Source organism: Hippocampus bargibanti, linkage group LG14 (assembly GCF_051943395.1).
Source record: "Hippocampus bargibanti isolate YZ-2025 linkage group LG14, ASM5194339v1, whole genome shotgun sequence".
NCBI classification, from domain to species: domain Eukaryota; kingdom Metazoa; phylum Chordata; class Actinopteri; order Syngnathiformes; family Syngnathidae; genus Hippocampus; species Hippocampus bargibanti.
Window position 1 is genome coordinate 16,064,301 of NC_142747.1, and position 27,844 is coordinate 16,092,144.

A 27,844-nucleotide genomic window follows, 5' to 3' on the forward strand; every position below is an offset into this window, starting at 1 on the left:
ACAGCTATGAGCTTCAGTGATATACATATAACAAAAGATAGGCTGTATGCCATTAGTGGTACATACGCGACTGGTATAAATGAAACAAACCACAATCTCATTTGTTTTACATATTAATGTTTTCTAAAGGAGGATGTGTAGTGCATGTGACTCAACATCCCTGTAATGGAGTTGACCCTGAATGGGGATTGGATTTACCTTTATTAGTCTTGCAGTGGAGAAATTTATATTTCACAGCAGCAAATTTATGAAAGGAAGATGAAAGGAAAGAATGAAGTAGAAAAACAAAATACAGGAGCTGCTGGATAGGCAGACATTCTTGTGGCGCCATCTTGAAGCCAAAAGAATTTTAAAAAACAAATAAAAGAACACAAAGACAGTCGTTCATTCTCAGGCACTTTCTGTATAAGCACCTTCTGTACAAGCACTTTCTGTACCCTCTTTGTTACATGAAGCAGTTCTAGATGAAAAAGGAGAGGATCAAAGCGAATATTTACTTAGTATTCTAGTGCTGAATTGATTAAATTATCTCAATAATTAGCAATATATCTAAAAAAAGATTAGAATGTGACTGATTTCTCCTACGATTCCCACCTGTCGTACAAGACATGAGTGATTGTGATATACTTTGTAGTCACACAAGGTCAGTTCGCGCAAAATATTTTATATTAATTTATGAGTATAATTAAAATGTTTCTGTTTAACACGATAATTTATGAATAAAATTAGTTTTTATTATACTTGATGGCTAGCTTGGTGATCCAGTGGTTAGCGCTTGGAATATTGAACGCTTTAAATTGCCCCCAGGTATGAATGATTGTCTGTGTTCTGTGATTGGCTGGCGACCGGTTTCTGGGTGTCCCCAGTCTATTGCGGCTGACTCAGGCTTCAACCTACCCCCAATGGATTGATAATATTTTATTTTTAAAATATATTTTAAAATTATAAAAAATAGGATAAAATGTTTGGCATTTGCACGTCATAATAATAACTAATCGAGTTTTCATTTGTGTATTATGTTATTATCATTCAAATAGCGAGTCTATCTATTTGTGCAATTTAGCAATGAAAGAGCTGTCAAGCTAATTATGAATAATCCGTTCTTATTTCGCCATGTTTATGACTCATGAGTTTCCACGTTGATATAGGTCAGCGACATGACCGTGAGACCACATTACCCAGAATGCAACGGAACGTCATCACAACCGCCGACGGCGGCAGCTCAGTGTCGCTCTCCCGTTCTACCAACCAGCCTGATACTGTGGCTCTTCCAGCGCTGCGTGTGTGCCCGGATACTGCACATTCTGGGATATATAAACACAAATAGGGCGCGTCTACAGCTTTCTGCTCCATGAGGCTGCGACTAGCCGGACACTTGTTCCCCGACCCGAGTGCCTGTCAACCGGTGTGGATTTGTTCAGAGGACGAGTGATTGGCCTGGTGTATTTGACAGCTCGATCGATGTGTCGGGATACCGATGGTGCTTTTTTGAGACGGACATCTGGATGATTGGCAAGGCGAGGCACACCACGAAAGCTTGACGCGCGGATGATGTGGATCCCTGAGATGCAGTCTCACGCCCATAACTAGTCGATGGATGTTGCTATGCCCACGGTGCAGGTTGGGTTACAGGAAATACTTGCTTTTATTCTACTGCAACCATTGAAATGTGGTCTATATCACTGTGATTGAACTATTATATTTTAGATCATGGCCTTAATTTATGTTGTTAATGTTGATAAGACATTGTTTCATCTTGCCGTTTTAAAGAAGCCCCTTGACATTTACAGACCACCTCCTCCTCCTCTCCACTGATGGATAACCTAGCACTAAAATGAAAACCCTCGCATCCATGTCCGTTCGCCATCATCCCTTTTTTGTCTCTACACTGACCTGCTTTCCAGCTGTGGGCTCAATGATTTGATATGAACCAACCCCCTTTTGATAGAGGCTTTCCGGCGGTTGTTTTGAGCAGAGTGGCCTTCAATGCAGGAATTAGTCCGGAGTGGACTTTGGGGATGTAACGCATCGAAAAGTGATTCATCCATTCAGCCATCCATGCTGTATAAAGAGAGAGCAGCCCAGATTCACGGCGATGGCTGACGGGGGAGGAGCGTGTACACTCGATAATGAGGACCCCGGCTCAGAGGATTGCACAAGGCTCTGTCAGGGTCTGTCATTTTCACTTGTAGTCTAACCACAGTCAGTCCCCTGCTAATCCCATCTAATGATGACCCCTTTTGAATTCTCACACTTCAGTGAAAATTCATCCAGACAACAGTGTGAGATCTAATTGTCATCTAGTTTAGATCTCCACGAGCACTTTGCCTATTTACTGTAATGGTGATGGTTGGAGGTTTCAAGACTGTGTTTCATGAGTGATATCGAATATGAGTTATGCCTTAAGAAATCAACACAAAGGTTTTTTTTTTACAGAGAACATTAGAATTCTAACAGCTTTCAATAGAGACAAAGTCACTGATGCGATACTCTGATGGCGCTGGAGTTTGACCTAATGTGCATTGTCCCTGAGTGACCTGACCCTTTTAAGAATACATGCACTCCCCACAAACGGAAGCGGGATTTGGCACTGTTTCAACAACAAGATGCGGTTATGGGGGTGCAACACTCCCATTTCTTTGATCCGCTGATCCCCCTGACCCCTCTACTGGTGGCCGAGGACACCTCACATCAGTTGATGGGCCCGCAGTGTGTTTTGTGCCTGAGTTGACAAAGGGCAGACTTGCAGTGTCCACCACCAGTCCGGCCTCCATGAACCCATACGGCAGAGTGAGCGACATGGCAGCCCCCCTGTCCTGCACCCGCTGTGGGGGCTGCTGCTCCCCACCTCCCCCATGCCTCATCCCATCAACAACATCTTCCACATCCCTGAATATAACCCCACCACCCCTCATGTGCCCTGCCCCGGTCATGCAAGTGGAGAATGGCAGTAGCTGGAACTCATCCTTCGCCTCCCCGGACTCTCACCACAACCGCACTGCGCCCAACCCCTACTGGACAGCCGTGTTTGATTACGAGGCTACAGCGGATGAGGAGTTAACCCTGAGGCGCGGGGACCTCCTGGAAGTTCTCTCCAAAGACTCCAAAGTTTCTGGGGACGAGGGTTGGTGGACGGGCAAGATCCAGGATAAAGTGGGTATCTTTCCCAGCAACTATGTGACAAAGGGGGACGCTCCCAACTACCAGCAGCTCACTGTCAATGTGAGTGAATGCCCTTTGGAGGTCGACTTCTCCGAACTGCTCCTAGAGGAGGTTATTGGAGCTGGTGGATTTGGGAAGGTGTATAAAGGGATCTGGCAAGGGGAAGAAGTTGCCGTCAAGGCTGCCAGGCAAGACCCCGACGAAGACATCAGTGTGACAGCGGAGAGCGTACGCCAGGAGGCCAGACTCTTCTGGATGCTTCGACACCCCAACATCATTGCATTGCGTGGGGTCTGCTTGCGCGAGCCCAACCTGTGCCTGGTCATGGAATACGCCAGAGGTGGGGCTCTCAATCGAGCATTGGCTGGAAAGAAGGTGCCCCCGAGGGTGCTGGTGAACTGGGCTGTGCAGATTGCAACAGGGATGGACTACCTTCACAACCAGGCGTTTGTACCCATCATCCACAGAGACCTCAAGTCCAGCAATAGTAAGTACAAACCAATTTGTGCCTTTTTATGCCTTTGGAATGAGAGGGGCTTCAAAGCTTCAGAAAATGGGATAGAGCTCAATCAGAAGATCAATCAGACAACCTGAGATTGTGTTGCACAACTGGTACCTATCCTCCTCCAGCACACCTGATTAAAAAAAATGCCTGATGATCCTCCTTCTGAACCGCTTGCTGATGAGCTGATTGTTTGAATCAGATGTGTTGGAGTTGGCAAACGTGTAGAACATGAAAGTTTCGGGCTCACGAGGACCGGAGTTGGTGATCCCTGGTTAAACAAGGAAAAGGTTTCTTCAGCCGTCATCTGTACTTCTTTGAAGGTGTCGGACGTTCCGCTCCTCATCTGAAGAGCTTCGTCAGTGAACTGAAGTTGTGCTGGTAACCCTGGCCCTATATCCCTAATGGACAGAGGTGGCTGTGCCAGACTTCTGCTCTAATAGGTCCTTCCTCTAAGATTGATGTAGATTGAGTAGTGGACCACTCCCCGAAGCCAATCTGTTTACCTCTATTGTTCCATCCCTGGCTCTGGTTTCACCTCATTAGCATGACTAAGCCTATGCGGTATCGGCCTAAGAAGTCTGTTGTTAAGTACGGTCTAAATTAAACCACCATGCTGATTTTGTGAAGTGTTTAGAGGAGGGACCTATCAGAGCAGGGGTCCGGTACAGCCACCCCTGTCCATTAGGGATATAGGGCCATGGTTACCAGCACAAATTTAGTTCACTTTGATCACCTTTGGATGAGAAGTGAAACGTTCGACTCCTTCAAAGAAGTACAGATGACGACTTAAGAAACCGTTTCCTCAATGGACCACTCCTGTACGACTGAGAGCCTACACGGACGTATCCTTGGTTAAACTGATTCAGTAATTACAATGGCAATCCCAGCCGTCTTTGGGCATTAGGCAGGGGACACCCTGAACCGCTTGCCTTCCAATCGCAGGTCACACATCATGTAATATAATCACATGCAACAAGAAGCCTAAATTCTGTAAAATTTGTCTGCTACGGCCATCTTTTCTCCATCATCTGCTCCTCCTCATCCTCCTCCTATTCCTCCTCCTCCTCGAACTCAAGCCGAGCACTTCTGCTCTGCAACTCACTGTGCTATTTTCGTTCCTTTGTGCTACTTGCTGTTTTAAAGACGCGGTTGCAGTTGTTAGCGCATCACACAAATGGAATCAAAGCCTGGACACAAATGAGCGGATGGGATATATGCGTCTCAGAAAGTGTGCGTTGATCTTCTCTGACGTGCTTGATGGAAGTGGGAGGGGGCAATGGAGATTGCAGGATGCTGACTAAAGTCTTTTTGCAAAAGGGTGAGACGGATGAAGAGTAGCATAAACACTCTGATACTGCTGATGTCCAGAAAAATAGGCCACAATCCTTTTTGGCCTCATTTGTTTCTTTGCTTCTCAATTTCTGATCTTTCCATTATCCGGCCCCATTAACGATAAGGGTTGGGCACTAGTGGATTCTATTGTACATGGCATCGCTTCTGTGCTGCTGAGTCATGTAGCTTCTAGACTCCATCGGCCACTGCGTTAAATGTCAATGCTCTAATTTAAACTATTGTCTACTTGTAAATAACAGCCTAAAGTAAATGCTGCTGTGTTTGTGTCAATGCTTGAAACCTCCCTAATGCCCTACCTTCAATGATTGTTTTGGTCAAGTGAGAACTATAGTGGAACGTGAAGCAAATTAGCAAGTCTATAATCAATTTCAATGATTAACATTGCCTAGTGTGTGTGTGTGTTTGTGTGTTATACTGTATGTAGTCAATAGAATTCAAGGATGTCTGACCTGCGAGTCAGGCGACTGATGGGAAAGAACAAGAGAAGGAGACTGCAGGGGGTAAACAGTGGTTCATCTACGTTTTGGGTTACATCTCAGTTTATTGTGCGGGTGCACTGCTCTCAGGTATCCTCTTCAAACTGCAAACCACTTGGCACGGGTACGTTGTGAACAGAGCCTCTTCTCATGCCTTCCATAGGCTTGGAATTCAGTATGATGTTTCTTTCTGCTATGCCTCTTTAAAAAATATATACATCAAACCCATTTATGACATACTATTTGTTGAGTGAATGCCTGTATGTGTATTTTCACTGAGCTTTATTTTGGGCTTGCTAGTAAGCTTTCTTCTAATATTATCCCCTCGTACTTCATACAATAAATCATGCCAGTGTATGTTTATATAGTCTGCCGTTTTAACCTGGTGAGGCGATGGCCGGGGGATAATCTGATTACCATGACCTCCTTTAGAGTGATGTCACTTCATGTTTGTGAGCAAGATAGTCATTGGCCGCTTGGTCATGCTTTACCTGTCACCCTGATCCCGCATCAGCCTCGGGTTTCTCACAGCCTAAGGTGCCGGTCCCACTAGGTTGCATAAAGAGGCCTTCTTCTCATTATGATACAAGTACAGTACCGTATTTTCCGATGTATAAGGTGCACCGGAAAGCCTTGATTTTCTTCAAAACAAAAGATGACCCTGCGCCTTATACGCAAGTGTGCCTTATATGTGAAGTCATATTGAGCCACAACAGGTCTGGTCTAATGTGATGTGCTTTATATTCGGTAAACTTGTATCTATTCATAAACAGTAAAGTCTCGTTATATCGATATTCTCGGGAGTCGGAAAAAATATCGATATAACCGGACTATCGATATATCCGATCCTGCGGCATGTAAATTTTCTCCTTGCGTTCATAGAAATAGTATCGTAATAAGCAGTACTATCTATATAATCGATATAACGAGACTTTACTGTACATGTGTTATTATTATTTTATATTTTCATTGATTGAAGGTGTGCCTTATAGTCCGCTGTGCTTTATATATGGAAAAAGTTTGAAAATACAACATTCATTGGGGGGCGAGCCTTATACTCAGGTATGCCTTATACACCGGAAAATACAGTATTTTCATTTGATGTCTGAGAGCATGGCTGTTGTCAGCAAAAAGGCAACTACCATTAAGAATATTGAAAACTGAGATTTGTTGCCCATACTGACACATAGTTGTCCTATTTAGCCTGACTAGACATGGCCCACCTCAATTTGGCACCTGAGGAGAGATTTTATCCTCATTGATGTGTTGCAGATGCTTACAAAAGAAATTGCAATTGCATTGTTTTTGTGACAATTTTGAACTATAACACCTCTGACAAGGAGGGTAAAACTGTTAAAAGCATAATTAAGGCCAATAACACAGACTAAGTACGGTATTCTCTACAAAAGAGACAGTATTGCTGAGACCTAAATTCGCCTCCCATTGAATGGTTTGGTGTTATCATTTGTGGGAATATTAAATGACCATTTCTTCATAACTACATGTATTTTCAATACAATACAATTCCCTCCCTTATTTTGGGCCACCTCCTAGAGGCCTTAGCACCTTTTTCATTTGCACATCTTGCAAAATATGTTACCCGGCCCCAAGCTGGACAATTTGTGAAAAGAAAATGACACACTGGGGGAAAAATGCAGGTTTGGTTTATAGAATAATTTGAATTAGCATTAGATGTGAATCGAAATTTGAAAGTTGTTTCTCTTCTTGTTTTCTGCAATTGGCTACTGACCGGTCCAGGGTATACACCTTTAAATGCCCAAAGTCATCTGATAAAGGTTCCAACTCATCTGTGGTCCCATTGAAGACAAAAAAAAGAAGAATAGAGGATGAATCAAATTGAATCTCCGCTTTTCTGCCTTACCTTTTATTCCGATTTCGCTAGTGTATAAATAGTGTTTGAATGTAAAAATGTACTTTGTATTATACCCATAGCATTAATAATTTTATGATGGCCACAGTTTCCTGGTTTCGGTCACTGTAGACCAACCTAGCAGACACAATTGTTTTACGAGATGCGTGAATGCGTGCATGAGGCTAGACAAGCAATTAAGGCTGACATCGCATGCTATTTTGACTGCTCCCAATGGAAGCTGTGTTTACTTTGTCAACAATCATCTGAATAGAGGGTGCCCTCACATCTCGTGGCAGGATTGTCGAATGTCCTTTAAAAAACATCTTTTTTGAATACTGTCATGTCATTCCCAGAAAACACAAATTAAATATAATGGGAATTTGTTAATTGCTCATGACATAGTTAGCAAAAGTGCAAACAAATGCTTGATTACTTGCTAAACAGATTAGTGGAGTTAGATATGGTGCATAGGCCTGTAAAGTACAGCGTGACTCTATCTAGCTTTCGCTATTAGAATAAAGGGCGTCGCTGTTGAGGAAAAGGATTAGAGTGGCGTCTGGTCCCACGAGCTAATCCTTCGAAGAGTCCCAAAGAGTGATATGGTGACTAACTTCGACGAGTGCAACCTAGAAATGATGGGACTGCGGCCACTGTCACACCTTAGGCTTTCAGACTGCAGCATTTCATGGTTGCACATTAAAGTTTTTTTAATGGGCTGAAGATTGGCTCCAACTTACTTGTGAGTATGATTAGTGTTAAAATTAATAAATGAATGAATGAATAAGAAAAACTAATAAACACATACATTGGAGAATTAATTAATTAATTAATTAATTAATTAATTAATTAATTACTTAATTAATTAATTAATTAACAAACAAACGAATGAATGAATTAATGATTGGATGGATGGATGGATGAATGCATGCATAAACAACAAAATAAATACATAAATAAATAAATACATAAATAAATATATAAATAAATACATATGTACATGGGTAAACGGGTAAATAGTTATATAAATAAACAGATGAATAAATAAATAAATGAATAAATGAACGAATAAATAAATAAACAGATGACTAAATAAATAAACAGACAGACAGCAAGCTAGCTGGATGGATGGATGGATGGATGGATGGATGGATGGATGGATGGATGGATGGACGGACGGATAGCTATTTTAAAATAATTTAACCTGGCTCTTGAGCATTAAAGAGCCCGTGTTTGGTTGGGTGTTTGTCATGACAGCTTCATACCTTTTCGAATAAATATAGTGAGTGTGGAATTGCAATCTCAATATACAACCTACAGGTTAAACTACAGTACATGTCTTGAATACAGTAGAATGCTACTTCATTTTACGCAATGCAGCATCAGTAGCATCACTCACTGTCCTTGTTGATTACAGAACAATTACAAGACAAGCTGTGTATTCATGACCGTCCATATTCAAGCGTGTCTGTGTCACCTTCTCCAGTACTGTGCATTGAGTATGCGTGCGCATGGAGGTCGGACAGCAGACACCCTGGCACTGGATCAGGAGCCCACACTCTTCATACCACACGCACACGTACGCACACGTACGCACACGTACACACACGCAGCACAAACGCATGTTCACATCGCCACAGAGCAACAATGACCCCATTCTCACACCGCAGCCCAAGACAGAAAGAGAGCATGGCTCACAGTGGCAGAGGAGTCACTGCAGGGGGGAGGATGAAGAAGAAGCCCTGGGTGACTTGAGGCAGCGAATGAGAGAGTGGAGGCATGGATGCAAGCAAGAAAGGAGCAAAGCAGGAATGGAGGGAGAAAACCCCTGGGGGCTCGACTGGGAATGGAGAAATGGACAGAAGGGAGGAGGGATGGATGAATGCGGCAATGGGGACATGCATTACACCAGTTTGACTTTGGTGTGAAGGCTAACGTTGTGAAACATGCCACAGGCCACAATAAGAGACACAGTGTATTAAGAAAATGTGAAAAAAATGTATATGGAAGGATTGTGAAGGAGTCATTTTAAAGGACAACCGACGCCTTCGGACAAGTTGTGTCCATAATTTGTAAAATCACTTCGAATGAATTCTATTGAGCGTATTTTACAAAGATTCCACCGCATGTAGCTATATTTTACGGTTTAAAACTCGCTCTGAATATTCAGGAAGTCTTGTTTTCGAGTTCGTGATGATTCCTGACGTGACGTGACGTCACATATGGAACGCCCCTGACCGAGAAAGCGACACACAATGCATTTTAGGTACTTTGTTTGGTCCGAAAACATCATGTTGATCCGTGTTGATGGCGAAATTAGAAGGAAAACACATAAGTAATGCGATGGTGAATCGTTGTGTGTTGCATCAGAACTACTATTTGATACTACTTGACACAAATTCACAGCAGACAAATCATCCCATTTCCAACAAAGCTTGGGCGCCATCTTGTGCATTTTCTGGGACGCTACATTGGAGTCAGTGACGTGCGGTGAGGTTCATGGCTGGTGAGGCACTGACGTCATCAATGACGTCACCGCTCGTCTCTACTTAGTATTTGAACGGTAAATTCAGCGATTTTGAAAAAAAGACCTAAAACTGTGAAGTTAAATGGACAAGAACTTTAAAGTACAAATCACTAAATACATCTAACTGTTTAATTTATTTTTTCATTCGATATTTACATGACAGCTTTCCTTGATGACAGGTGAGGCACTACCTCACCTGCCTCCACTGACTGCACGTCACTGATTGGAGTCCTGACGGCTTGAATTGATACAGAAGGACTTCTTTAATCGATTGCAAACATTTATGCTTTACTCTTCAGAACTATTTGAATCATATTCATAACTGGATGAGTAACAAGAAAGCCTCTTTTCCGAATCTGAAGCCATTGTTTTGATTCCAGAGCAAGGCAAGACGTCCTTGCGTAACGTCACGAACAAGGGGGCGGGACCTTCTGAAACTCGGCATCTCCGAGTTCATTTTGAAATAGTTTTGGGACACTTTAACTCGTTTTTATTGGTGTTTTGCATTTGACTAAAAATATCAGCCTGAGTGTTTTGGGTATTTTAGATGCTATAAAACGTTTTTCTGACGTCAGTTAGAAAAACAAAAAAAATGTGTCGGTTGTCCTTTAAAGGTTCCAAGAAGAAAAAGAATACAAATTAAAGGCATGTTATGGGGTATATCCAAACACTTGATAGATCAGTCAATTAAATGGTAACTTCAAAGACTTTGTCTATTTTAGTAGAAGTGGTTCTTGGCTTTGCGATAAGAGTAAAACCATGTTGGAGGTAGACTGAAAAGCTGAATACGAGACAGGTGATCAACAGTTCAAGGTCGCCGCTTTCACTGTTTGTTTCCTCTGTATCAGCTGAAGTGCTTACTTTACAGCAAGGATATCCAAAGTCCGGCGTACCCAACATGAGTGGCCTGCTGTAATTTGTTTTGACTTCCTGCTTATTCTTAAGAGAAAAAATAAAAATAGACCCGACCCATATATAAAGTTTCCAAGAAAAAAGTTAAAATATGGCATACTGTTTTTTTTCTTCAATTAAAAAAGGCACATTTTTTTCCAAAGTTTAAAATTGTAAATATAATACAATACCGGATGTACAGTTAGTATTCTCTCATCAGGAATAAAAAAAAAACCAAAATTTTCCTTATAAAACAATTCCCTGATGTGGCAATTTATGATAGTGCTGTATAAACCTATAAATATATAATGTTATCAACATATATAACAAAACAGGTTATAAGATAGCAAAATATACTGTGCATGAACATAACAATACAGTACATCTTGAAAAATATTGAACACAAGATAAAAGCAGTTTATTTCTTTGTAAAATACGAGGCTATTTTAGAGAACTACCTAATACAACTGCTACACTACACTAAACAACACTCGATTTCAACTTTTTTTTCCAACTTACTCTATGTGAAGAAAGGCTCATGGAGCAGAAAAGAGGGAGTCATTGAGACACAAAGACACAATGTTGCTTTGTGTTGCCCATAGTAGTACAAAAGCTTTCCCTCCAGTCATTTTTCCTCTACCTCTGCAAGGCAGCATCTTTTCATCCCCTCATGATGTCCTCCTTTCTGCTTGTGTATGTCCCTTCTCTGCCTAAATGTCCATTTCTTCATTTTCTTATGTCTGAGCCTCGCCCCAGTTTCACAGCTGCGATATTTCGACATTCATCCTTGGCCTTGTTTTCTCCAGCCTTCATGTGCATCCTCTGCATTGTCGCCATCAAGCCGCCAAAATCGTATTGTCTCGTTTTTGTCTTGCTCCACCCCGATCGCCACCAGCTTTATTTCATCACTTTGTCCTCCTTTTTAAATGTGTATATATTTTTTGCATCCTTTTTTCAGTTGCTGCTCTGGTTTGCTGTGATGGGAGCCTGGGTGGTGACAATTTTGCAGTGGGTGGAATGAAGGAGGGCAGATTAGATTATTTCTCCTTTGAAATTTCCATATTTTCCAGTGTATAAAGTTCTACTGTAGTGCCATATAATGTAGTGTGCCCTATATTTGGATAACTTTTATATATTTATATATTCTGATTTTTCTTTCATTCATTGAAGGTGCGCCTTATTGATGGAGAAGAAGCACAAATTTATCAGTTCACGGAAGAGTCAGTGTTTTATTTTCAATGTTTTCACGCTCAGAATGTTCCAAGGGTGTGGTGTTCTAATCAAGAAAACTATGTTTTACTAATGTACCACTTAAATTTGCATATACTCTCACTAAATAGCTTGGCAGAAGGCTGCAGAATTCGGGCATCTGTCATGAATGACTGCGTCTCCTGCCGGCAGTAAAGACAATCTTTCTGGGTCCCAGCCTTCGTCCACAGTGTCCGATCGAACATCTCTGACACTTATATATTGAAAATACACCATTCATTGTAGGTGCGCCTTATACTCTGGTGCGCCTTATACACCGGAAAATACGGTACTTCTTTTTCTTTTCCTCTTCCTTTCATAACTTTGCTGCTGTGAATTGGGAATTTCTCCATTGTGAGGTTATCTTATCATATCTTATATTATCTCATCTAATCTCATTTTATTTTATATTATCTAATAACCCGACATATATCTGTTTTATGTATATCCTACCTACTCTGTAACAATAACGATGAAATCCCATTTGAGGGTTAAAATAAGGCAATAGTTTGCTTGTCTTTGTTTCAGTTTTGTGACTTGAGCATCAAGCAATTCAATAAAGTTTTCACTCTCGACACTGTGCACAAACACTTCCAGTGCTACCTTTGACACGCATGTGAACACAATTGTTTATCCCAAAAAAAAAAAAAAGATGACTTGCCGGTAAATCATTGACAAAGTAATACATGCATTTTGTCAAGCAGCTGATCTTTTCACGAGTCACAATCTGGCAACGGATTGACTGTGAAAAATGAAAACAGGTTTCTCTGACAGCTTGTGGACAGAGAGACACACCTTTTATCACGTGAAAGCTTTGCTATGTGTGTCGAGGAGAGCGTGTGTATGTAAACAAACATTCTACTGTGTGCGTGTATGTGCGTGTGCGTGCGTGTGTGCGTGTGTGCGTGTGAAACAGTGAGGAAGGCTGCGCCACCCTTTGCATAAGCCTGGAGATAAGAGTGAGAGTGAGAAGCCAGCCTCCACCTGTCTCCCAGTACTTGCTAAGTGTGTACACTCCAAATATTTCCATAGCAGGCTTGTACACGGAAATTAAAGACGAAGTGGCCCATAGTGTACAGTATGTATGAGGTTGGGAGGGATGAGGAGAAAAGTTGGGAGTACAGTACACCATGCAAACATGCAACATGAGATTATCGTGGTTGTAGTTTGCTGTTGGGTACTCTGCTATGTAAGCAATATTTTGGGAAATTACAAAAACAAACCTAGATTTTTTTTAATGATTCCTTGAAATAATTTTTATTTCATCCAAAGTAGGCTTTAAGCAATTTATTGGGGCGACATATGATATTGACTGTCAAATTTAGAAAAATTGAAAAACATAATTTTGCTCAATAAAAGTCAATTTAGCTTAATGCTAACAATGACACCAAAATGACTCAATCCTATGACTTTATTATTTGTCAAATTCATTCACTCCCATTCACAAATGTATTCGGGAATTGAAAATATGACGTAAAGCGCCATTCTCAAATTTGTTGGTTTTTTTTTTTTCATGTTTTTTCATGCTTGGGTGCCAATAAAGCGAAGGCCATTGCCTCTGGCAATGATTCTTCTTTTCCACAAGGGGCAGCATTTTCCTTTTTTTTCGATGTTAGCGCGTTGTTCCAGCTTCAGCTGTTGTTAAAGCGCTATATAAACCAATATGTATGTATTGCATTGTATTTTGGACAGCCGCCCTCATTTCAAGCTCATATAACTCCAAACCCATATAATTTAGGAATTAACTTTTTTTCTGATGAAAGAAGAGAGTTTATGGTTTCTTATGCTACATTGAATGTTTACGAATGTTTACGTAGTACTAAAACTCTATATTCTGCGAGTCGTTGAAAAACCTTGGCACTGGAGTGGACACATTTTGTTATTTATTTATTTATTTATTTTAACTTCAAGATGGAGTGGCTGCCTTTCCAGCAGCTCATGTGTTTTGTATTTTGTTTTTCTACTTCATTCTTTCCTTTCCTCTTCCTTTCATAACTTGGCTGCTTTGTTACTTCCGGGTAGAGTGAACGCTGGCGCGAATGGCTGCCGCTGCTCACCCGCACACAAAAAAAAAGTTATTGTTCCGTGACTGTAAAGTGTCCTTGAGGTTATAATTATTATTATTATTATTATTATTATTATTATTATTATTATTATTATTATTATTATTATTATTACTGCACATGCCTGGCAGTGAATGAGTTACTAAATACAATGTTGCTTTAAAATAATTTTTATTTGATCCAAAACAGTTTATTGACGCGGCATATGATATTGACTGTCAAATTGAGAGAAGATCACTTAGCTTAATGCTAACAAACAATGACATAAAAATGACCCAATCTTGAGAAATTATTATTTGTGTCATATATTTAGTGTCCTATGCGCTCCTCCTTCTCACCTTCAGTTCTCATTCTGGAGCCTATGGGGCGTGATGACTTGAGTGGGAAGACCCTCAAGATCACAGACTTCGGCCTGGCCCGAGAATGGCACCAGACCACCAAGATGAGCGCGGCGGGCACATACGCCTGGATGGCGCCTGAGGTCATCAAGCTGTCCCTCTTTTCCAAAAGCAGTGACGTGTGGAGGTGGGTATACTGCCCTCCGCTTTCACTTTGAGAATCACCTTTGAACTTTCCGCTTTGTCTGTTGTCACAGTTTTGGTGTGCTGCTGTGGGAGCTGCTCACCGGCGAGGTTCCTTACAGGGAAATCGATGCCCTGGCCGTGGCTTACGGCGTGGCCATGAACAAGCTAACACTTCCCGTCCCGTCGACATGCCCTGAACCTTTTGCTCAGCTCCTAGTAGGTAAGCTGGACTACCTCACCACTGCATAAATAGCAGTACTGTACAGAGTGTGTAAGGCGAAAAGTGTGTATCCCAAAAAATAATTTCCCATAGGAAACCATTAAAATGAGAATAATCTGTTCCCAGGTCCCCATAAAACATAATTTTCATCTTTCTAATTTCCTAAGCCTTAAAACTATACAAAATATACCTTATTTTATGTATAATAAATGTACTATGGTATTATAATTAAAGAAATAAACTGTACTGTATAATAAAGTCATTTAATTTATCTTTGTGATGGTCGTTGATGGCTTGATGGAATGGAGTGGCTGGTTTACTCAGCATGAAACACTTGATGAGGAACGTAACCTTCTTTCACCATCTTGAGGAATGATCCTTTGTAGGTGCTTTCACTGTGATAATTTTATCTATTTCCTCATCAATTGTGTTCTGTTTAGCTGGGTTGATAGGTATTTGATAGGTAATGACACATCACTCATTGAGTCAGCTCCGTGTCTATCCCTGAAAAAGTTCATATGCCAAGATAAAATTTGCATAAATTTATTGTTCTTAAACCGAAAAGTTCATAAGCCAAGGGGTTCGTAAACCAAGGTATCACTGTATTGCTGATTTGATGGATGAACTATGAGGTAAACACAGGTAACATCCGACTTACGACCTAGTTCCGTTCCGACCGGTCGTAAGTCACAATGGTCGTAAGTCGAAATCCATTCAAAATGTTGAAGAGAGACTCGGAGGCTAAATGACTCGCAAACTCAGATGCCATCACACGGTCAATTGTTGTGTGAGAGTGAGATGCCAGGTGTAGAATTAAAATTTTAAAAATAGGGTCTGGAGGTTGTGGTCGTAAGTCGAGCTGGTCGTAAATCGGATGTTACCTTTATACGCTGAAGACAACCAAGACCAAAATAAGTTTAACACCCCTGACGTGAGTTTTTCTGTTGTCCCGCAGAGTGCTGGAGCCCGATCCCCCACAGTAGGCCCTCCTTTACAAGTATCCACCGCCGGTTGCTGGCTATTGAGCAGTCGGCCATGTTCCAGATGCCCCTTGAGTCCTTCCATTCCTTGCAGGAAGACTGGAGGCTGGAGATCCAGCAGATGTTTGACGAGCTACGGGCCAAAGAGAAGGTACATCCCCCCCAATTTTACCTTGACACTACATTATACGTATGTCTGAGGGACTCACCCTAGCAACTTTCAGCATATGGATGTATCAAAAGACCTGAGAACGAAAGTGACAAAAAAATGTCTATCATGTCTCCCCAGGAGTTGAGGTCTTGGGAGGAGGCACTCGCCCGTGCGGCCGAGGAACAGCGAGAGCAGGAGGAGCAGCTCAGGAGACGAGAGCAGGAGCTGGCCGAGCGCGAGATCGACATCGTGGAGCGCGAGCTTAACATTATCATCCACCAAATGTACCAGGAGAAGCCCAGAGTGAAGAAGAGGAAGGGCCATTTCAAGAAGAGCAGGTTGCTCAAGCTGTGCAGGGATGGTAACAGCATCAGCCTGCCCTCTGGTGGGTGCTACCATTTCTTCTACCCCAGCAAACAGCAATATATATATATTTTTTTGCTAATGATGTAAAGCTGTATCGTCTCAAAAATGTCTTTCAAATTCAACAAAATCACTCATGTTTTATCATTTTATTTTCATATTTGTATTTATTTTATTATACTTTTTTTCTTGATTTACACAACTTAATTGCCTCTGTCCGCCTGGGCTCCCTGAGACTGATGAGCAAAAACACAACAGAAAATGGCTTGATACTGTTATATCGATATTTTTTCGGACTCCCTTGAATATCGATATAACGAGACTTTACTGTATATATATATAGATAGATAGATAGATTCCTTGCTTTCTACCTATCTGGCCATGCATCCATCCATCCATCCATCTATTTATTAGATATGATGTGATACCGGTCTATATACAATTCTATTCACCATCTATCACTCCAGCACATCTCATGTCCTTAGAGAGAAAAAAAAAGAAAATATCAGACTTTTTGGTGTAACATTTATCGTAACATTTATGTTGCTGTGCATTCATGTGTTCAAAGGCTTTGAGCACAAAATCACGGTGCAAGCGTCCCCCAGCGTGGACAAAAGGAAGACACAGGGCAGTGAAAGCACCACGCCGCCTGCAAGCCCAGGCGTCATTCCTCGCCTTCGAGCCATACGATGTGAGAAATGAAACTTGCCTGTATCCACTTCTTGCATGTTAGAAATATTATTTTCAAGCTATCTACAACCACACTTAAAAAACTCTAACTAATTATAAAATAAATATTGTGGTGACGTAGATAGAAAAATGAAAAATGAAAAAAAAAAACAGTTTTTTTCTTGTACCATTGAGTTGAATATAACCCAATTTTGGTCAAAAATAGATCTACAAAGGTCAACCGTTTGTGTTGTTATGTGTAAATCCACCTCATAAATGTGTACAAAACATCTGGGAAAAGCTAGGTAACTTGTGAAAAATTGACGCAAGTAAGTTTTAGTTTTTTTCTTTTACTCAAGTTGGGTTCATTGTTGTGGTTTTTTTACCTTGTGTAATCAATATATGCAGATTTTTTGGAAGCCAATTTAATGTCAAGCACAGTTTACTTACAAATATGTTTTACTTCAAATTTAAAGGACACCCGACGCCTCCGGACAAGTTGTGTCCATAATTTGTAAAATCACTTCAAATGACTTCGACTGAGCGTATTTTACAAAGATTACACCGCATATAGCTATAGTTTACGTTTTAAAACTCGCGCTGAATATTCCGGAAGTCTTGTTTTCGAGTTGATGACGATGCCTGACGTGACGGAACGCCCCTGACAGAGAAAGCGACACACAATGCATTATGGGTACCTTGTTTGGTCTGAATAATTCGTGTTGATCCATGTTGATGGCGTAATTAGAAGGAAAACACATAAATAACTCAATGGTGAATCGTGTGTTGTACCAAGACTATTATTTGATATTCGCTGACACAAATTCCCAGCAGACAAATATAGCCCATTTCCAACGGAGCTCTGGCGCCATGTTCTGCATTTTCTGGGACGCTACACATCAGTCTTGATGCCTCAAAATGGCACGGAAAAAATTCTTTAATCGATTGCAAACATGTATGCTTTCCTCTTCAGAACTATTTGAATCATATTCATAACTGGATGTGTAACAAGAAAGCATATTCTCCGAATCTGAAGCCATTGTTTTGATTCACTAGCAATGCAAGACGTCTTGACGTGACGTCACGAACTGGGGGCGGGACTTTCTGAAAATGCCCAATTCGCAGCTCAATATTTTGCAGATTTTGGACATTTTAAGTCATTTTTATTGGTGTTTTGCATTTGACTAAAAATATCATACTGCGTGTTTTGAGTATTTTAGATGCTATAAAACGTTTTTCTGATGTCAGTTAAAAAAACAAAAAAAATGGTGTCGGTTGTCCTTTACGTATAACCGAAACATTTTAGGTCAAGAAAAATAATCACCTTTTGGTTTAAAAGCCTCCAATTTGCTTCAATTTGACTCAACTTTGTGTGATTGAGACAGTAACCCCGAGTGACAGCAACAAGACATGGGGCCGCAGCGCCGTGTGCAAGAAGGAAGACATTTCGGCCGGCAAGAAGAAAGGACGCACGTGGGGACCCAGCTCGACCCACCAGAGGGAGCGAGTCGGGGGAGAGGACAAGTAAGTGAACTCAAATATTTGAATACACATTGCCAAGCACTAATCAACATGATATCTATATAAATAATAATAATAATAATAATCATCATCATCATAATAATACATTTCATTTCTAAGCGGCTTTCAAAACTCTCAAGGTCACTTTACAGTCACAGGATCCGCTCTGTGGGTGAGTAGCGGCAGCCACACCCGCCAGCGTTCACTCAACCCCGAAGTAACTCAAATAGATAGAAAGCTAGCTAGCTAATAGCTAATAGATAGGCAGCTACCCACAGAATATTGAGTTTTAGGACGACATAAACATTCAATGCAGCGTAATAAAGTGTAGACTCTCTTCTTTCATCAGCAAATAAGAGTTAATTCCTAAATGATATGGGTCTGGAGTTATATGAGCTTGAAATGTGGGCGGATGTCCAAAATATAATGCTATGCATACATATTGGTTAGTATAGCACTTTAATAACAGCTGCAGCTGGAACAAAGCGCCAACATGGAAATGCTGTCTCCTATTGGAAGGAAAAAAAATGTCAGAGGTCTGACCAGCGCTTTGAATGAGTTAAGATCAAATATAAATGAATATGGCCTTTTTTTCAGACTGAAATCACTAAGCGAGGGCAGCAAAGTGTGGTCATCCAGTGCTCCAAACCTTGGAAAATCCCCCAAGCACGCACCAATGACAGTGGGCTTCTCTAGCCTCAGTGAAATGGGTAAGTCGCTTATTCGATTTGAAACCCAAGAGGGGACCTTGGGTTCCTCAATCCTCCACTTTGTCATTCAGAGGAGTGTTGCGAATTGGAAGAATCGCCGGGTTCTCTGCAGCCCTCCGAGACTAGCAGCAACGATGCGGCCGATGACTCTGGTTCCCTGTGGAGCACCCCGGGTTCCGGCATGGCCACTGTCAACATGGGCTCATCCAGCGCCAGCTCCACTCAGGGTTACGTGGGAACGGGGTTCGCTCTGAGTCACCATGACTCACTAAGACGCTGCGGACAAAGGAAGAAGAGTGACATGCTGCTGTTGGGTTGCGCTTCGCTGCTGGCCTCGGTGGGTCTAGGCCAAGACCTGTTGCAATTGGGTAGACTGCAGGTAAGGAATATACTACAGCAGGGGTGTCAAAGTCATTTTTTGCCGCAGGCCGCATTGTAGTTATGGTTTCCTCTCAAGGGCCGTTATGAATTTGGGGAACCCATTAGAATGTTTAAATCCCTTCAAATATTACATATAGAGCACACAGCAAATTAATGAATAACTCGTTTTCAAATCTGAAGTCAAGAATAATTACTTTTATTGTGGTTGACATCCAAAAATATGAAATTTTGGCTCAGATTTTAGCAACCATCATGGAATTTAACAAGTTTGATTTGCTTTCGCGGGCCGAAAAAAATGATGTGGCGGGCCGGATTTGGCCCGCGGGCTTTGACTTTGACACCTGTGTACTACAGTGATACCTCGGTTTACGAAACCCCTTGGCTTACGAACGTTTCGGTCTACGAACGTTACATTTATGAACATTTTACCTTGGCATACAAACTATTTTTCGGGATACACATGGAGCTGCCGCAATGAGTGATGTGTGGTCCTCTATTCCCCGGCCCCAGTCTTCGATTAAAGCCACGTGATTGGTCAGGGGGGAGGGGGGTTGGGGTTACAGACAGACAGAGAGTGAAGCCATTCTCCAAAAAAGAAAATGGCTGCCGAAATTTTTTTTTATCCTATATTCCCGCCCCCAGTCTTCAGTTAAAGCCACGTGATTGGTCGAGAACGCAGCAGTGAGGGGAAGTGGTTTAAACATTAAAGAGACAGGCAGACGACAGAGAGAGTGACAAAATGAGAGTCTACGGTTTCAAACGGTGTATTGGGTGTTTTTGTGGTCCTAAAACTCAGTATTCTGTGGGTCCTGGAATTTGAGTGAAAATGACAAAAACCATGGCACTAGAGTGAACACATATTTTGCACATTGTCTGGCAGTGAATGAGTGAATAACAGCCTGGGTCATGATTTAAAAATGAAATTACCCCCCATAATTTTTTTGTGGGGTAATTTCTGATTGTATATTATGCGGTTGTACAGGTGCAGTTACGGGGGTGACTGTTTCGAAAGTGTTGACATGTTGTGGTTGTCCTCGTCAGGTACTTCAGGATGAACAGGACACAAGAGACGAACAGAGGAAGAAGAAAGAAAATCTTTTCCAGCGCACGGGACGTTTCCGTCGCAGCACATCGCCCCCCAGTAGAAATCTCTCTTTGTCACTCTCCCGCCATCACGATTCCTCGCTGCCCTCCCTGGATCCTTCTCCTTCCATTACGCTGCTGTCCTTGTCCTCCCTGTCTGACTGTAATTCCACCAAGTCCCTCCTTCCCTCCCATCTTGACGACTACCCCTTGACGCCGGGCAAAATGCGGGTCCCGCTCCCGACGGGATCCTCCCTCAATCCGCTGTTGGACTTGCGGACAGAAAGTTTCAAGAAGGAGCCCAACCAGTCTCTCACGCCGACCCACGTTTCTGCCACCATGGCAGTCAATAGGGGGCACAGACGCACCCCATCAGATGGCGCCATACGACCCCGGGCGCAGACTCTTGTCCACCGCCGGACGCCATCTGACGGAAGCGTGCCCATGCCCCCTCCGACTGGGGGTCCTGTCATCAGAGCAAATAAAGGTAATGTGCAATCTTTATTTTATTTTTTTGTCTATTGAATAAATCCTGCAGGACATTTTGCTTTGTCTTAGAGCAGACATTGGCAAACTATGAAAACCTTTTAGGCTTTTATTACTTTTTAACTTAGGCTTTTTAAAACTGATGAACTTGTCCAAATTATAGTAAAAACAGTGTTTGAAACTCATGACAAAAAGTTAGCGGACACCAGGGCAGACAACTCTGAAAAGTTGCCTGCCCCATATTCCGGGTATCCGCGAAATAGTATGTAAATGCCATATCTTGCATATTCCTTGAGACAAATTTATTAACTCATAAGGTCTTTTTTCACGTTTGAAAGACAGTTAATAAATTGGGTCGTAGTGTTCTGACTGTGCTATGAGGTTTGCACACACGACATTTAATGTTTTAGTATGCTCCTGGCCCCTCTGTCAAGTCTTAGAACCCATTGTGGCCCGAGAGTCAAAAAGTTTTCCCACCCCTGTCTTAGAGCAATGTGAGAATGGGATCTTAACTCATTCACTGCCAGGGTTTTTGTCATTGTCACTTGAATTCCAGGACCCACAGAATATTGAGTTTTAGGACGACATCAACATTCAAGTGTTAGAAACTTTAGACTCTCTTCTTTCATCCGAAAAAAAAGAGTTAATTCCTAAATTATATGGGTCTGGAGTTATATGAGCTTGAAATGAGGGCGGATGTCCAAAATACAATGCAATACATACATAATGATTTAGTATATAGGGCTTTTAACAACAGCTGAAACTGGAACAAAGCGCTAACATGGAAAAGGGAAATGCTGCCCCATTGTGGAAAAGATAAAACATTACTAGAGGCCATTACCAGCGCTTTATCGACACCCAACCATGATAAAACAAAATCCGAAAAAATTCGGGAATGGCGCTCGACGTCATATTTTCAATTCCCGAATAAATTCGTGAATGGCAGCAAATGAGTTAAGGAAAGAGACAGGGACCCAATATGCTTTCTTATTCTTGCTCTGAAGCAAAAGATTGCATGAAACATTAAAGAGACAGGCAGACGACACAGAGAGAGTGAGAAAACACACACACACACACTCACGAAAGGGAGACGACAGAAGAACTTGAAACAAGAAAACAAAGGTGAAAAAAAAAACAAAAGTGAAATGGTGAGAAATGGATAGAAAACAGTAAAATTTGGACTCGTTTCAACTTTGATAGTTCAAAGGCTGAGTGTAGACTGCAAGGTTTAAATATCCCATCAATCAGGCTCCACAAAGAAGCCACACAAGCCATCTGTACACTTGATGCAAAAAGCTATCAACCCAGCTAAACAGAACACAATTGATGAGGAACTAGATAAAATTATCACAGTGAAAGCACCAACAAAGGATCATTCCTCAAGATGGTTAAAGAAGAAGGCTACGTTCCTCATCAAGTGTTTAATGCGGATGAAACCGGCGGCCACTCCATTCCATCAAGCCATCAACGACCATCACAAAGGTAAATAAAACCACTTTATTATATAGTACAGTTTATTTCTTTAATTATAATACCATAGCACATTTATTATACATAATATAAGGTATTTTTTGTGTAGTTTTAAGGCTTAGAAAATGAGAAAACAGAAAATTATGTTTTATGGGGACCTGGGAATGGATTATTCTCATTTTAATGGTTTCCTATGGGAAATTATTTTTTGGGATACACACTTTTCGCCTTACACACTCTGTCTGGGAACCAATGAAGTTCGTAGGCCAAGGTATCACTGTATACGATTGGCCATAGAAGGCCAATTTTATTCAAAAAATAATAATTATGAGCATAAAAATGTTAATTTTAGGAAAACAAAGTCTGCCTGCTGTGCATGACTTGCAAAGCCTCTTTTGATTTGTGACGATGCAGGTGTACTGGATACCTTGGACATCCCTCGCTTGCCAGACCCCTCGGCCCTCTTCCCTCTCCCCCAACGCCGAAAGGCCCCCGCACCTCCCGGTCCGGCCCCCCTTTGCCTCATCAGCCCCCTGGAGCGACCCAAGACACTGGAATTCGCCGCCCGTCCCCGGCCAGCTCCGACCCGGGTGGACCATTGGAAGCCGGGTTCTCTGTTCGGGACCCTGAACGCCTCACCGGGTCGCGGTATCAAAGGCCCGCCAGGATCGAGAGACGGCGGGAGCGGCGCCGCGAGGCCCAACCTGATGGACATGGATGTGGAAGGGCAGAGTTTGGACCATACGGTACCTCTATGCGGGAAGATGCAGCCCACCGCCCTCTGCGGGCAACAGTACACATAGCCACAGTCGTTTTTTGTACCGAAAACAAGCGATGATCACATTTATTGGAAGCCATCCCCTCGACTAAAGTGTAAAGACCACCTTTCATTCTCCCGATGAGCTCAACTACCGGTTAAAAGCCTCAAACAAACTCAACTCACACTAAATCTGCTTGCGACATTCCCACAGAACTGTTCCTTTTCTTCATCCATGTGGTGTCTCTTTCCACATTCACCTTCTGTGTGTTGTGCACCACCTACCAAAGGACTTGTAGTATCATAAACCACATCACAACCCCCCCCCCCCCCCCCCCATCCACAACCCGCCCCCATCATGTCATGCAAGGGTGTGAAAAGGCATTTCTTGAGGGTCACAACGGTTAACAACATTGAGCCACTGAGACTGAGAGTGGGCTGACTCCATTTTGAAGGATTTATTTGTTGGACTTTTCCAGTGTAATAATAACTTTTAATGTATAAGACAAAATTGAAAACTGACATTTGTGTTAAATTCTGCCTTGAACCCCAAATTTTAAACACTTAGCCCATTTTAAAACCCTCAATTAATTTTTTACCCCCCCCCCCCCCCCCCCCCCGAACATGCCTTAAACCTAATTAACTCATTCACTGCCATTCACGAATTTATTCAGGAATTGAAAATATGAAGTGGAGCGCCATTCCCGAATTTGTTCGGGCGACAGTAAATGACTTAGTAGGAGGGAAAAAATTGCATTTTACAGGAATAAAGTAGCAATGTTGTCATCAAGGGGGAACCCAAAATCTACAAAAAAAAATATATAATTAAGGAACTGATTTTCCCATGTGAAAAATGGAATCAAAATACCCTAGACCAGGGGTTGGCAACCTATGGCTCGCGAGCCATATGTGGCTCTTTTGATGATTGAATCTGGCTCGCAGATAAAACTAAATACATATTGTCGCTTTTTTTGCTGTTCATTTGCTGTTCGGGCTGCAGTTGGCAGAAAGTGCAATTTTGATTGGATGATACTGACCTAGGTGTCATTCAGTCGAAACAGGTAAACGCCCCCTTTTGAATAAGCCCAACGAGTAAAAAAAAGATGACGAGTATTGCACGCTTCAGGTTGAATATACCGACGGATTTGCCTTTGTGGAGGGAAAAAAAAATAATTTGCAATGAAACAATATCATCAACGAAACAGTCGGATGTCAGACAAACCCCATGCTAACGTTTAGCATCACTATACTTCTGGGAGAGACAGCAGAAAGCAAGTGTGGAAGCTAATGAGCCGTGTGCAGGCTAGCTAGCAGTTACTTCGCGGTTGGACCTGGCATTTTGATAGTTTGGCTGGATTTTTACCAAGCATGAGAAACAGAAAATCCTGACACCTGGTCCAGACTATTTTCCTCTTTCTTAAAAAAAAAAAAAAAAACCCTAAATTGACTTCTACTTCAATTTGTAATTTAGGTAGCCTAAATTCTCAAATATTCTCAAAATATTGCCTTTTTGACCCTCTACATCAGGGGTGTCAAAGTCATTTTTTGCCGCGGGCCACATTGTAGTTATGGTTTCCTCTCGAGGGCTGTTATGAATTTGGGGAACCCATTAGAATGTTTAAATCCCTTCAAATATTACATATAGAGCACACAGCAAATGAATGAATAACTCGTTTTCAAATCTGAAGTCAAGAATAATGACTTTTATTGTGGTTGACATCCAAAAATATGAAATTTTGGCTCAGATTTTAGCAATCATCATGGAATTTAACAAGTTTGATTTGCTTTCGCGGGCCGAAAAAAATGATGTGGTGGGCTGGATTTGGCCCGCGGGCCTTGACTTTGACACCTGTGCTCTACATCCACAACCCTCACAATCTTTTCGCCAAAATAGAGAACGTCTTAAACAGAATCATCTCTTCTGTGCATCACTTGGCCTGACAGCATGGATGCATCATGACCTTTTGAGACAAGTGCAACATACAACGTCAGCCTCATGGAACCCCCCCGAGACCCCCCCCCCCCATTCCCAGCGGCACTTTCGAAGCCTTGTTGACTGACCACTTGCAGCTGACAAATCACTTTGGACTTGTTGCACTACTGCGCAAATAAGGGATTGAGTGTGTTTGACCATGTCTGTGTGTGCGTGTGTGTGTGTGCGCGTGCGCGTGTGCGTGTGTGTGTGTGCGTGTGTGTGTATATGATTAGTCTTGTGAGGACCACTAACATTTTATACCATACGTAGTGAGGACATTTTTGACAAGTGAGGACCTTTTGGCCGGTCCTCACAAGTGTTTCATTCTAAAGGCTTCGAGAGGGTCTATATATGCACCTGTTAAAGTTTCAGAAAGGTCCTCACAAATTCACCCAAAATGAAATTTTTGGTGTGTATTTTCATTTCACTTGGATACACACACTTTTTACTCACTGTGTGTGTTTATGTGTGTGTGTGTGTGTGTGTGTGCGTCGTTAATGAGAGGAAAAAGTTGATACCACAAAAAATAAAACGTTATTATAACCAAATTCACTACAGCGGTGAGGACTTTGAATGTACCCATTCAGAAACCTCACTCCTGCAGTTGTTTCAGTTTCAAGTCCACTTTATTTCTTTGTTTTTAAAGAAATTGAAGTGGGAAATGGGGTGACATTTAGTGTTCATATGTAACACTAGTTCTTCTCTAAACGTATCAGCAATGGTGGTCCTCACTCCTTATCTGGAGTTATCCGGACCTCACAAAACCATTGAAACAGGACTGTGTGTGTGTGTGTGTGTGTGTGTGTGTGTGTGTGTGTGTGTGTGTGTGTGTGTGTGTGTGTGTGTGTGTGTGTGTGTGTGTGTGTGTGTGTGTGTGTGTGTGTGTGTGTGTGTGTGTGTGTGCGTGTGTGTGTGTTGTATGGGGCAACCTCCCTGTGCTGATGACTATTTATTAAGATTAAATTGTTCCTATTGGGTATAATTATTGTTACAGTGCTTTTTTGTCCGTGTACATATTTAATACGGGTGTGAAAATGAGACTAAAAAGTGTCACGTGATGGTTGCAAGATGAATAAATAGGAAGAAAAATGCTTCAGTCTCATTCATAAATGTTCTATCGGATCATGCAGCTCCCCTGAAATAATATTTCCTGTTCTTTCATAATATGTAGTACCACAAAGTGTTGTCTGGGTGGCGCCAGTGTGTGCGATGAGGTCATGTTTTTCAATGTATCAGGGAGAAAAGCTCTTCGGGTATCTTGGTTTACAGTCGAGTGGAGTGTGTATTCAGGCTGGAATATAAATAATATCCCTCGCACTGTTAGAAGATCCTAATGCTTTGAGTCTCTGTTTTGAAGCCCAAAAATCTGAGTTTACAACCTTAATTTAGAACCTTGAAAGCATAACCTTGCAATTAAACCTTCAAAATAGCTTCAAGATCTAATTGAGTGCCTTAATCCTAAGCATGTAGACAGCATGATATCATCTTGTCCTTTTTTCTATCAACTGATCTCTACTAAATATACCTCAGGAGCACAAACCCAAATTTGAAACCATAATTTTGCCTTTATAGCTAAGGGCCAGTTTGAAACATTAATTTCAAACCATAACACAAGCTTCAAACCCCTGTTTTGAAACCTATCCCAGGTCTCGAACCTGAGTTGGGTTTCAAATTAAACCCCATTGCAATACCCTGAAAACCCAGACGAAGGCTAAAAACCTTGTCTTGAAGCCCCTAACTTGAAACCCTGACTCAAAAATTAAATAATAATACATTTTATTATTGAAAGTGCCTTTCAAAACTCTCTAGGCCACTTTGTATAGACATACAATACAATACAATACAATAAACTACATCCTAATTTATATTGCACTTTCACAACAGCTGCATCTGTAACAAAGTGTTGCACGTAGTCAACACAAAGCAATAATAAACAACAGGAACATAAAAACATGGCCAGTTGTGCAATTTTAACGACTTTTGCTATGATGTTTGAGTACAAGACAAACAGTTAATTACGTGAGGCAGTTCTACATGAAAGAGGAGAGGATGAAAGCCTCTATTTCACCAGTGGATCAGAGACATCATGGTGGAATGTACATGTCTGTTACAAGCTAAGTTTTGAAAGCAAAACCTTAACCTTGTATACCCATTGGAATCCAAACTAACATTACGTCCCATCGTTTCGCACGTGTTGCCATCACCAATCAAACGCCCTTCTAGACTCTGACCAGTTGCCTAGCAACCTGCTCGCTGCCATGGTGACCCTAATAAAGGAAACTACAAAGAAAAAGATGGGGGACCCAAAAAAAAAAAAGAGGGATGATGGCGCCTGGAAATGGAACAGAAGCGAAAATAAAAAAGACCAACACATACACACTCGCACGCACACACAAGGAAGCAGGTGAGCCTTGAATAACGACACCATTTTTTTCTTTCCTAACTGACATCAGAAAAAC

At 41.7% G+C, this 27,844-nt stretch overlaps 1 protein-coding gene across 1 annotated transcript; it reads left to right on the forward strand.

Moving 5' to 3' along the window:
- Positions 1-1,226: 1,226 nt before the first annotated feature.
- Positions 1,227-26,570, forward strand: map3k10 (mitogen-activated protein kinase kinase kinase 10). The gene is made up of 11 exons (XM_089014006.1): positions 1,227-3,649; positions 14,440-14,620; positions 14,691-14,839; positions 15,795-15,970; positions 16,109-16,355; positions 16,902-17,024; positions 18,388-18,526; positions 19,121-19,233; positions 19,305-19,612; positions 20,656-21,184; positions 23,068-26,570. The coding sequence occupies exons 1-11, from the start codon at positions 2,773-2,775 to the stop codon at positions 23,454-23,456; spliced, it is 3,231 nt and encodes a 1,076-aa protein (XP_088870132.1). The 5' UTR covers positions 1,227-2,772; the 3' UTR covers positions 23,457-26,570.
- The last annotated feature ends 1,274 nt before the right edge of the window (positions 26,571-27,844 follow it).